The 13,633-nt window shown below is 37.2% G+C and overlaps 1 protein-coding gene across 3 annotated transcripts in view; it reads right to left on the reverse strand.

The window, feature by feature from the left end:
* Positions 1-340: 340 nt before the first annotated feature.
* Positions 341-13,633, reverse strand: part of ST8SIA4 (ST8 alpha-N-acetyl-neuraminide alpha-2,8-sialyltransferase 4) — a 97,122-nt gene continuing 83,829 nt past the window's right edge. For all 3 annotated transcript variants that reach the window (XM_034440740.3, XM_034440741.3, XM_034440743.2), the window contains one exon: positions 341-4,307. In XM_034440740.3, the coding sequence (XP_034296631.1) occupies positions 4,025-4,307 (283 nt within the window). In that variant the 3' untranslated portion in view covers positions 341-4,024. The remainder of the gene's footprint in view (positions 4,308-13,633) is intronic.

Below are 13,633 nucleotides of genomic sequence, written 5' to 3' on the forward strand. Positions count from 1 at the left end.
AAGAGAGGAAGATGAGCAAGTTGACACCGTCTATAAAGAAGAGATGTCAATTTATTTGTAAATAATTTCAAACATAATAGAGGAAATGCATATAAGGCTCTGAAGGTATTGTGGTCTTAAGAAACTTTCTGATAGTTTTAATCACTTTTAATTATTTTTAACTTAGCAGGTTTATTCTGTTTTGTTCTTTTATAGTCCAAATCTAGCCATGTTTATGTATTTACTGTCTTCAATGACGCTTATTTTACACATAGGATTTTAATATCTTATAATGAAGAACAGTTGATTTTTTAAAATTGTGTAATGTAGCAATATATATTAATCTTTTTTTAATTCTAACTTTCTTCTTTTTTGATTTGGAAAAATTAAATTTCCCTGAGATGAAAAACATAAAATGGGTTTTAATCAGTATTTTTAGCCCTTTCTTTATAATATATTAAGCATATAGGACATATTGAAATAGCTTGTATAAGGAAAGAATAGTACAAACCAGTGATAAGTGAGTGTTAATATTCAAGATAAAGTAAGTTGATTATAAAGGCACTAGTCTTAACATCCGTAAGATGGTTGCCTGTAAATTTTAAAATGTATAGTCTATTCTGTCAAAAATTGCATTTTTTAAAAATGCATGCATCATTCTTAATAAAGTGAGTACTGCAGCCTGCAAAATATACCCTTTTACATTTTTATAAACTAAAAAGAAAAATCCTACAACAATCGATTGTTGTTGTTTAATTATTTTAATGTGTTTATTTTCTCACTGTATTGCGAACAAGCGAGCTTATACTGTAAATAACCATAAATACAAATTAAACTTCTTTTGTTAGGAAGATCAATCTTATTTACTGAGTGAACAAGAGTATAATTTGCTAGCTTTAATGCTTCATCAAAATAAAAGTTTGTGCAACATCACTTCAACAAATTTGTTTTGTTTGGTTTTTTTTAGAACAAGAAAAAGAAAATAGCTACCAGTTAAAATAATACTTCAGGAATCAAATACTTTTTCGAATGAAAAAGCAACAATAGCTAAATTCTTAGCATTGGCATGTATACATTTCTCACAAGCCAGCTACTCAAGCTCAGTAACACAAACAACACGTTGTTGTGAATTGTTTACATTTCCCATCCACTTTATCAAGCTCAAATAACTTCATCCTTGCCTTAATCAAAAAGAAGAGAAAGAACAGCAAGTTATAGGAGAGGACAAATGTCAGTGAGCTTTCCAAAGACATTATTATGAAAAACAGGATGCTGGATTAGACAGAATATTTGTATGATCCATCAAAGTTTCTCTTATGGTCTTCTGAAAAGACAGTGATGCATTGGCAGTTCATTAGTAAGTGGAAGAGATGAATATCTGATTTTAATAAGGTAGGTTTTAAGCCAGAAATGAAGTCAAACCATAAAATAGATGGTTCAGCAGCCCTGTGACCATCTTGTATGTATGTATGTATGTATGTATGTATGTATGTATGTATGTATGTATGTGTATGTATGTATGTATGTATGTAGGCACAAATAGGTAGGCAGAAAGGAAAAATGTGAGAATAGAACTTAAGACCTGGAAGGTTCTCGTAGAAGTGCATGATTTTTCCATTGGTGAGAAAATGACATCCACAGCCCATTCTTCCTTATATGTTCTATTTCATAAGATCCAATTAAAGTGTATTCTGTGTTTGCTTTTCAGCGGTTTTCTCCTTTTGCTCTTATTTAGAAATTGGAGATAAATGAGGAGACAAAGAAATAAGTACTCTGTTCACCCTGTAGCAATTTTGACACCAGTCATTAAATGTGCTTCAAATACTAAGGTTTGCAGCTATTCTGTGTACAACCCTGCTTGACGCTAGCGCTTCTGTTAAATCATTCTTTAGAAAACCTTTCGAAGCAAAGTGCAACAATAGAATTCTTCAAAATTGTAGTAGAAAAGGAAGCTTCTATAAAGCAGAAAGGCAAAGTAACTCAGCAGTGAGGTTTTTCATTTACTATTTATCAGATTATTATTAGGTCAAAAAAACCAGGGATATTGTCCAGCACTATAGTGAATATACTGTAAAGAAACTAGAAATAGTGGGGAAAGCTGCCAGTACAGAATCTGAAATAAATATTAATGTCCTTTTCATTATTTCTATTATCCTATTTTGATTAATGAAAGTTATGGGCACATTCTAATTAAGAAGGAAGAAGACTCCGTTTTGCTGTTTATAAAATATTCAATATTCAATAAAATATTCAAAAACAGACCCAAGACAAGTTAAGGAATTTGTCATTTGAACAGAATCTAACTACTAAGTTAACGGAAACAGAGATGATTGAAAACAATTTCCTCAGCAGTACAACAACACAGTGATAGCACTAAATGTACATGTTTTTGTAAATACAAGGTAAATAAATACATCAATTACAAAAATCAGCATAATCTTTGGTACCAAATGTAAGGGCACCTGCTTGTTAATGGTATTCTTTTCATATGCCATACAAGGAAACAATCTTGCTTTAATAACTGCTCAAAATATGAAATGCTTTGAAGATGATTAATTTATGCCATAGGGCCAAACTACATGGATTTCTTCTCCATCTAACTTGTCTATTAGAGGCCATGGCAGAAGCGGTAACAGTCCAAAAAACGTCAATATTGTGGCTGCAGCCACACAATCAAAACCTTACCCTTTGTCATCGTCTCCCCATACTCCTGACCTTAACCATATGATTTATTATCATGAATGTGCTTTAAAAACATGCTTAAAATAGTTGTTTTCAAAATGACAGTTTGAAGTCAAAACCATACGAAGCCCTGAGCCAGAACATGTTCCCTCTCGGATTTCAGGGTATAAGCCAGCCTCTGTTTGAAAATTTTTCCTTCGGTTGCTGCTGTCTGAGGCAAAAAATAATTGAGAATAGATGCATGAGCCCCGATATGAAACATACCATCTGGATCAGGATCTTACAACTGCTTTTTCTTTAAAACAGAACAAACCAGGAAGAATGTTTTTTTATTTGAACATGTATTTATCAATCCCTCCAACAGAAGCACATTTTTTATTATTATTAAATTTCTATGCTGCACATCTCACTGATACGGCGACCCTGCGTGGCACATAAAGCAACTGGGAAATTCTTAAGCCCTAATACTCAAATTATACTTTTTTAAAAAAAATACTGCTCAAAACAGTCTCTCTAAGAGGACTTTTCCACCATCCACTTTGTCTAAAAGAAGGATTTATAATTAAGTATCATTCTTGCCAGCACCACATCTTCCTGTCAGTGGTTAAGGCTACCGTAGAGTACCTTCTGTGACCTGCAAAACCAGGGGAATGGCTCTGCATACCACAGCATCAACAAGCCTTCCCATGGAGCCAGTTTTGACTTTAATTAAGGTTAAGCTGAACAAGATGATACAATATCGATTTTGACTTCGTTTTTTGTTTTTTTTTAAATAAGACATTCCTCTAAGACCACTTCTTGAAGTTCACTTAGAATGTTCATATTATTGTCTTTTTAAAATCCCTTACAGAGTTCCAATACCCAAACACTATGATAAATGCATGACAATCTGAAAAACAGGAAAGAAAAAGAGGAAGAGGTTATAATACAAAGTTAGGCATTCCTCCGACCAAGATGTCTTGTTTGATCTTTGAGATATGATCTACTGCTCTCCAAATTCCACCTCGACTTCACTTCGTTTCAATGCCTGGGTATTCCTTTGGACTTTGTGCGGAGGCAAATGAGCAGCGAGCAAATCATTTGCTTCTTTAACAAGAGATGAATGCATTGTTGGATCTTGTAAACACTACTGATTGTATACATTCAAGATTTGTTCTTAGGAAAAGTGGCACTTACTTGAAACATTGCACTCAAGATTTAGCACTTCAACAGGTAAAACAACAGCTGGTAATAGAGACTTGATGCACTTCCTTATGTTCTGATGGCTTGGTACAGTGCACTGGGCTATATCCACTGCTTGGATCCCACTGCTGTTCTATAAAATCTGAATTTCCTGTATTTCTCTTGATACTTGACTAGTGCATTATTGCTGTATACATTTCCCTGTGGTCAGTTTAAGTGCTCCTCTATTATGTAACATGTTCAGTGTTTTAAACTCTAATGGCATCCTATGGGGACTGGCATTTGAAAAGTATCTGTACTTTAAGTCATCATAATAATGATATTTGACTGGTTTTCCATTTATATCCTTTGGGAAGGGCCAGAATCCATAAAGGTGAATTTCATCACAGAACCTCGTTGCGAGGGTATACATAAGGAGTCCAGTGCTGGGTCGCTTGATGTAAACTTTGTTGGTTAGCCAGTAACTGTAGAAGTTGGGAAACAAACAGAAGTACATTTGATTATTAAGAAGTTTCATTTCAGTTTCAACAAGAACTTTATCTTAAATTATTTTCCCCTTGAAATATGCTTTTCTAAGCCTTTTATATCACAGTAAACATATTAGACTGCACTTTAGTACTATTTCAAAGACGCATACTTTGTGATAACGTTGAAATAGAAAACCTGCTGGTTAGTAAAAACTAATCCACATATAAGCCTGGGAGATGGCAACCAAATCACATATGAGAATTCACTAAGGTTTAATTAAGGTCACATCTCAGGGACTGGAGCATTTGTGTTTGTATATTGAATTAATATTTAACTACAGGATTTCTAAGTATTCCCCAACCCTAATAAAGCATGAGCATCAAATATAGTTACATATTCAAAGAAGAGCAGATATAATATTAAAAATTAAATCCTGCTACTGGCTTAACTTATATGATCAACATGGTTTAATCCCCTGTTCACAAATTGTTCTCTGTACCACTCACTTTATTGCCCATAAAAAGCACTATCAGCACAAAATGCTTCCCATTACCAACAAAAAAAGTTTGAAACAGCAGCTCTGAGAAAGTCACATTGTTCAAAATTAATGGAATCATTGCTACTCAGAGTAGGCAAGACAGCTATAATATCCAGCTTTATCACTGGTCTTAATTTAATCTAAGAAACATCTCTTAAATTCCACTGCTAAGTAGTTAAATGCAAGCAGCATGTCTTTCAACTTCATCTATGCACCTCCATGGTCTTGCAGTTCAACAAATCATTGCTATATCTTGTGTTTTCACTGATACACGCACACACACACACACACACACACACACACACACACAGAGTCCTAATTTTTCCGACCTCTGAAGGATGGAAAGCAGAGTCAATTTTGATTCTTATCAGGATCGAACTCCAGGCTGTGGGCAGTGTTTGCCTGCAATATTGGACTTTAAGCACTGCACCATCAGGTCTCTCTGTTTTTAATGTGGTACTGTTGTGATGATTCTTTTATTAACCATATCCTGCAGATGGCCCTGGCTGGAAGTAAACCAGATTCATACAGGATTCATAGTAACCAGAACTTTGGAGCTGGTTTCTTGTTTTGGCCCTGAACTCTGAAGTAGAGTTCAGTCACCAGAACTGACTTAAGAGTGTTGAAATGAGACCATCAATGTCTTCCTGGAACAACCAACATCCCAATGCAGAGGTTCTCCCCCCCCCACCCCAATGAACCGTGCTTAACTGCTGCCTAATTGTATTCCTATCTTGCATCAGTTCACAATGTGATACAAAATAAAAGCAGCCATGAGGATCCCAAACTGGACCAGAACTGAAGCACTGATGATAAGGAATTTAACCCTGACCCTACTGTTTTTACATACACACTTGCCCTTGTCTCTCTTGCAATCTACAATTTTGGAAAATATATACAGCCATCACACATATTTCCCCATTTAGGTAAACAGCAGCTGGTGAAAGAATCTATATCAGTAATATGGTCAGAAAAGAGAAAGATCTATCCTTGGTTTTGGTTTTCCCCATTCCCCAGTTGCTGCAGTTGCGGTCTTTGTGACTATTTTAAAAGAAACCTAAAGATACAGAGATAGTGGGTTAGGTCTGGCTATTAAGGCACTAGACTAGAAGCAGAAAAACCTGAGTTCTAGTCTTGCTTTAGACATCCAAACCAACTGGGGTACTGCAAGCTAGTCAGTCTCTCTCTTTTTCTCTCCCTTCCCCTCCCCTTGGAAGAAGGCAGTAAGTAGTAAGTCTACTTTCAAAAATGTTGCCAAGAAAAACTACAGAGACTTATCTTTGGAGTCAGGCTGACTGAAAGCTATGGAAAACATGAACACAGACCTCATCCCCCTTTTTATATTTGAGTCTGTCAGCTGTTGATTTTACAGTCTGAATGTAGATGGAGTAATCCATAACTCAGAAAAATGTTTTTGCTGATGCAAGGAGGCTTAAGCGTACAGAAATATATTTTGTAGGAAACCTCAAGTTGAATTAGTTAGTTTCTCAATTGCACACTCTCCTTCCCCAATTTTCCGTTAACACTTTATTCTCAATATAGCAACAATAAAAATGTATTAATTGTGAGTTAGATCCTTTAAAAAGCAACTGTTGAAGCAACAGTGACAGACGGGGATGGGTGGGAATTAGAAGACTATGTAAAGCATTTGCTAATTTTAAACTTATTTTGTTCTTTGCTAAGTGAGATAAAGTATCCTGTCTAGCAACAAACCTTTTAAGAGATATTATAGGATGACTTTTTTCCTGGTACAGTTAGAATAAATCCAAAATAACTGCATACTGCAGTTATTTGATACTTAGCAAAAACTTGTCTTAGAAAATGCACAGCAACACATACATGTATAAATTCAAGCCTGCTAATGCTCCACAAGAGAGCTGGAAACGTGTTGCTGCTGTTAGAAGCACAATATGAAATGTATAAAACTCTACATAAAAGTGTTGTGTATCACATTTAATTCTTTTTCCGAAGATCAGTCATAAGTGCTTTCAAAAGCCAAAAATGGTTGTGTAGCTTGGGCAGAAGTCCTTCTGACTGCCATGTGTGTTTGTACGATAGAGATGCTATGATCTTTCTTTGGCTTGAAAAGGGCAGAAAACTCTTCTTGTTCAAGCAAGAATTATGTTGCAAATGACAATTTGCCAATATTGGCCCCACACCAAGCTGAAAATGCGCAGAACCCCCAAGCAGTAATGGAAGGTCATATTTCACACCAAAATGCAAAAAGGTCAGCCATATGTGGATTTGGGTTTCTAACTAGGCCTCAAATTCCCATGAGAAAGTATCTTTGGAAAAGGTCACTGTGGCTCTGCAGAATTTGGATTCTTTGCTGTAGCAATTGCAGTATGAAAGTCTCAGCTTGCCAGGACACAACAGAAGTCATTTTTATGGCTCAAAACCTCCTGACATTTATTTCACCAGGAAAGAATAAAATCAACAACCCTCTCTTTTGTGTTGTACCCACTATGGAACTAGACACAGCTTTCTCACCCTGAGCCAAAGACACATAAAAATCCAAAATGTTAAATGCCATCTTGCATCGACAGAAAAAAATAGCCTAAAATTTACTGATTGTAAGTTTGATCCAGTATCTATTTCTATATTACAAAGACTCATCTGTGTGTCTTAACAGTGCTTGAAGATGCCTCCCTAACCATGGCTGAGGTGGCCTGATTTTGCTTTTACCTGATATGACATTGAAGTGGTGCTCTCCACCTTCACCCAACAAAAGCCTTGCTCTAAGCACAACTTTGGGTGTTTCAAAAACCACTGAGGTGAAGTAGAGGATGGGGGGTCTACCTGTATCTCTAATTGGCCTCTTCCAAGCGCTGCATACACAGCCATACGTTTCAGCCTGACAATTCCCTGGGGAGGATTTAACCGTCAAAGAGAAAAGAGGAGAGGATCTTTCCGAGCTTAATCATATTTTCTTTTCTCATTTGTTCAGTGACTTTATGTTTGCTATTTAGAGCCTATACATAGGAAAGTAGAGTAATGCAGACCCTTTTTTACTGCAGCTTTTGATTGCCATTCTGCTCATGATAGAGTGGCAGAGAGGATGAACAAAAATGGCAGGAGTGGGGAGTCCATCTGCTGGAGCCTACAAACAGCTTACTCATCAGCTGTTTTCAGACAGGGTGAGACAGAGAGTGAAAAAAAGGGCATGAAAGAGCAAGACAAATCAAACAAGAGAGACTAAGACTAAGAAGGAGCACAAGAAACAGAATGAGAGGAAATGAAAAAGAGCACAAGAAGGATCAATTCTGGGGTGGATAGAGGTCTCCTTAATGTAATAGGACTATGATGATGAACCTATGGCACGCATGCCAGAGATGGCACGCAAAGCCCTTTCTGTTGCCATGCATGCCGTGGCCCCAGGTCAGATTCTGTGGCATTTCTTTTGTGAGCTTCTGTTTCCCTGCAAACGCTGAAACAGAAGCTCATGAAAAAAAAAGATCTTACCATTTGCTGCGTTGCCAGTGTTGGGATGCCCTGCTTCACGCTGGTCTTCAGGTCTCTGCTGCGTATGCGTGCATGCACAAGGGCATGTCAGTGCATGCACATGTCTGCATGCACGCATTTGCACATTTGCACCTTCACACACACGTGCACCTTTCAGTTTGGGCACGCGTGTGCACGCAGTTTGGGCACTCGGTGTCTAAAAGGTTTGCCATCACTGTAATAGGGCAACTTCTTCTTCAGGGCTGGAAAACCCTTTTCCACCCTGCGAATTGGCTGCAGAGCTTGGCTTTCTTGTAAAAGGAAGAAGAAAGGCAGAAAGACTTCTATTCCTGAAGATCAGGTTAGGACAAATAGCTAAATCCATGGATTACATCCTTTGTCAAAACTCACCTCTCCCTAGCCCCATTCCATGTTAAGGGCAGCAACTGATGGTTATTTTTACTATGTGTAGGAAATTCACCCATTATTTTTCTTACCTTGTCACATACCAAACATAAACACACAACTGCTCACAGGTTTCATCACTGAGATAGATTATAGCACAGCTGTCAGGAGAGAGCAAATTTTGCCAGGATACTTTATGCTGGCATGTGGATTGGAAACAAGCATATTAAAGTGGCTGACTGGATGAGCCCCAAGTTTCTATCTTCAGTTAACTGGTTTAGCAGGGCTGGTGCCAACACATAAATGAGTGAACCAATGCTAATGAGCTCCATTTTCTTTGTCTGGACCACTTCCTACAATAAATAATTGCAGGAATTTTAATTTAGACTATATTCCTCCAGCTTCAGGTTTACCATATTGATACAGGTTCAACAGAATTGCTTCGTCATTAAAGTTGGAGAAATATATTCTGATAGGGCCAGATAGGGTCAGACCTTCTTGTCGAAGGTCTGTTGGAGATAGGCTATCCCAAAGCAAAAGCTGAAATGTCCTTATAACAGCTATCCAGTCATATATTTCTAAAATAAGTTTGCAGTTAGAACTAATAATATCCCTATACATCATGGATGACTATCATTTATATGAACAGTAATATTCATATGTATTATAAATTACTAATCTCTACTATCCAGATCCCCACCACATTGTGTCAACTCTTCTAACTTTTTAGATGTGGTAAAGGGGACAAGGTAAGAAGATATCTGTTTAGCAACTATATATGATCAGTATCCCATTCCTACAGTCAATTTTTGCTGATCTGGGTACTCTAGTCCATGTACAGGTTACAAATCATGTTGACTTGTGTACCAGAACCAATACAGTAATGGTAGTTTACTAAAAGTTTATCATTCTTAATTACATTGATTACCATGAAATCAATATGATCAAAATTTAATAATACAATCAGGAAAAGAATCAATTCATTTATTTGAATGTTTCTGTACCTGCACCAAGTCAACTTAGATTGAATTAAAGTATCATCAAATAATAAACAACTAAATAATAAACGAAGTCAACAAGACTGTTAGGCTGTGTGTAAAAAGTATTTGTTGCTTGTGCAACGAGCAGAGCAGAAACACACAGGGAAGGAGATAAACGTGCAGCTCGTGTGAGAAAAATACTTTATATACAAGATAATAAACAGTCTCGGTGTAGGTAAAACAGTCCAAGGTCATAAACAGTAATATCAGTCCAGTAAGTATCTTCCCTTACCAAAGCAAACAGACTTTAGTAACTCTCGGTATACAGTACCATATAACAATCCAGTCTAACACCAATCAGCAAAAAGACGCAGGAAGCAACAGGAACAGGAACAGGAACAATCAGGAACAAAGAACACTTCTCTGCGCTGCTTATGTATGCACTGTAGCCTAATTACAGGGTTCAGCAAACCCTGATTACGTGGCTCAGTTGTTTCTTAAAGAAACAGATATATTGCCTGACCAACAAGTTAGGAGTAAGCTACAAGCTGAACCTAACATTCTCCCCATTGGTCAGGACAATATACACAATAGATACAGAAACAAAAATACACATCCAAATCATACATTGTACAGTGGTATCAGTTACATTTCACATTCTTAATCCAAATCTTTCACAACAATTGGTGTGTTTAATGGCACCTTGCGCTTTGGTAAAATTATCGGCAATATTGTCCTCTGATGCGCAATATTCCAATGTAATCATGTTATCCTTAACACATTGCCGAACATTCAGATAACGTATATCAGTGTATTTAATCCTTGTCTTTACAGCAAGATCCGTTGCCATTGTAATGGCTGCCTGGTTATCTTGATAAACCGTAATAGGATAGTCCATTTTGAATCCAATATCTTCCATCAACTGTTTATAATAAATCAGTTCAGTACATGTAAGTGATAGACAAGAAAACTCCGCTTCCATGGTAGACAAACTGATGTGTTTCTGGCGAATTGATCTCCATCCAATCAGGCAGTTATCCAACATGATTGCTATTCCAGACGTAGATTTTCTGGCAAAATTGGCATCAGCATATGCCTTTAACACCATATTGGCATTTGGTTCTAAATACATAGCAAAATGTAACGTTCTTTTAAGATATCTAAGAATACGTTTTGCAGCTTGCCAATGCCTATCAGTAGGCTCTGAACCATATTGTGCTAGTTGATTAACACTAAAAGCTATATCAGGCCGTGTCCAGTTGCTCAAATACGACAAACTGCCTATTAATGATTGATACAGTTCTTTACTGAACTGTGGACTCTGCAAACTATCCTGCTGGAATTCTTGTGTCATAGGAGTCTTGGCAGGTTTACATAATTCCATCCCATATTTTTTCAACAATTTGCAGATTTTATTAGATTGTGAAATTTTAAATCCTCTAGATGTTTTCAGGATATCCAGCCCTAGATAATGCCGTATATGTCCTAGATTTCTAAGTTTGAATTTTGTTTGCAACTGACCGATAATCTGTCTGGCCTCAGCGTCAGTTCTGGTAATTATGGCAATGTCATCTGTAAAGAGTAACAAGAATGAAACACATCCATCCTGTTCTTTTTTAAACAGACATTTATCTGCTACGCCCTCATAGAACCCAATGTTATGTAATTCCTGCACTATACATTGGTTCCATTCGTAACCTGATTGCCTTAAACCATATAGGCTTTTTTGTAGCCTCCAACACTCAGTGCTATCCTGTGTATCATAACTAGGAGGTTTCTTCATATATACTGTATGCCTCAACGGAGCGTTCAAGTAAGCTGTCTCGACATCTATATGAGTAATAGAGCATTTATTTCTAGCTGCCCAAACCAACATCGTTCTCAAAGTGCTCGCTTGTAGACTTGGAGCAAAAACCTCATCATAGTCTCTATCTGTCTGTGAGAACCCTTGTGCAACAAGCCGAGCTTTATGGGTTACTACCCCATCTACACTTTTCTTTACCTTATAGAACCACCTACAGCCTATAAGTTTCTCATTTGGTGGTATTCTTACAACTTCATAGACACCAAGCCTCTTCAATGAATCAATTTCTCTATCCATCGCCTCTTGCCAGGCTTTTTGCTCTTTTTCTGGATATAATTTTATATCATGATAACTGGATGGTTCAATATCTACTTGGCAAACCACTGTGGCTTTATAGCGACCTGGTGGATGCCGGTCCCTGGAAGATCGTCTAGGCATAACAGGACTAACATCAGGTATATTGGGTTCATCCTCCCCTAACCCTGATTCCTGTTCCTGTTCTTCAACCTTAATAGATGGTTTATCATCCATCTCAGATGAACTATCATTAGGAATATGGTCTACCTTAACATCTACATCTGTAAAACCATAGTCTGCTTTTTCTAACCTGTCTCAGCCTTCATGTTCTAGGAATTTAGCACTAGCGCTACACAAAACTTTTGTTGTTCCTTTTTCCCAGAACCTATAGGACCTATGGTTAGCCTCAAAGCCAACAAAAATCATTTTCTTTGCTCTCTGTTGGTCCTTCCTTCTCTGACTAACTGGTATATGCACCCAGGCTGGTGCACCAAAAGTATGTATATAACTTAAATCAGGCTTCCTCCCGTGCCATAAAGTAAAAGGAATTTTTCCTGTAGAGGAGTGCACCACATTATTTAAAATATGATTGGCACATAATATTGCTTCTCCCCACAATTTATCAGGTAAACAAGCATCAGCCAGCATAGTCCTAGTCATAGCTTGTAGGGTCTGGCCTCTTCGTTCTATATATGCGTTATGTTCCGGCTGAAAAGGGGCAGAACGTTTATGCTGTATCCCAGCATCCTTCAAAAACTTAGCCAACTGATGGTTAGTAAACTCAGTTCCATTGTCAGTAACAATGCATTTCACCTTAAACCTCTGCTTCCTTTCTACAAAACGAAGCCAGTTTGTGATACATTGGAATGTATCACTTTTGGACTTCATAAGGTAGCAAAAACCATATCTGGTAAAGTGATCAACTATACTCAAAATATAGCATGCTCCCCTTAAACTGGGTTTCTTTGGCCCTATTAAGTCTAAAAAGACTACCTCCAAAGGTTTAGTTGTTTTAAACCCATTGCAGCGGTTTGCAGGTGTAACTTTACTTTTTTGCTGGTTACAAGTATTACAGTTCAGGTATTTGCTGCAAGCCCTTAACTTAATGCCTTTAGACTGCTTAACAGTCGAATGCAACAACCTGAAATTCAGATGACCAAGCCTTCTATGTAGTAAATGTACGCATTCATCATGCGGCTTTACATTTCCAAATTTAGCTTTTGACTTAACTAACAGTAATGACTTATCCCTAATGACAAATAAGTCGTTTTCTAATTCTGCAGTAACTACAGTGCCTTCACATTCCAGCAAACATTTGTTGTTTTTAAAAGTTACTGTAAACCCAGAATGTAGTAATGACTTTACAGATAAAAGGTTATATTTCAAACTAGGGATATAAAGCATGGGTAAAAGGTGCTTACTAATAGAACATTGAACAAGTCCCTCCCCAGCTACAGTCACATTCCAGCCATTAGCTAATTTGACCTTTTTAGTACTTTTCTTCATGTTTAGAAACAGTTTTCTGTTTTTTGTTATGGATTGAGAGGCACCGCTATCAATCACCCACCAATCATCTCTTATATTAACAGATGAACTGGTTGCTAAATTACACCCTTTCCTGGGTTTAGCAGAGTTTCTAGCAGACTCTTTCTTATTTTTACAATATTTTGCAATGGGCCCCTTAGCCCCACATGCATAACAGCGTTTAACAATATTGACATTCTCATATACAGCTTCCACTTTTGGTTGCTGTTGCATCCTTAACTGGTCTCGTTCTTGCCTACGTTTGGCCTCATCCAGTAACCTACCAGTTATACTGGCCAATGTTAGTTCATCTCTAGACAATACTTCTAATGA

This window comes from Pantherophis guttatus, chromosome 2, assembly GCF_059756535.1.
Source record: "Pantherophis guttatus breed Tessera chromosome 2, ASM5975653v1, whole genome shotgun sequence".
Taxonomy (NCBI): domain Eukaryota; kingdom Metazoa; phylum Chordata; class Lepidosauria; order Squamata; family Colubridae; genus Pantherophis; species Pantherophis guttatus.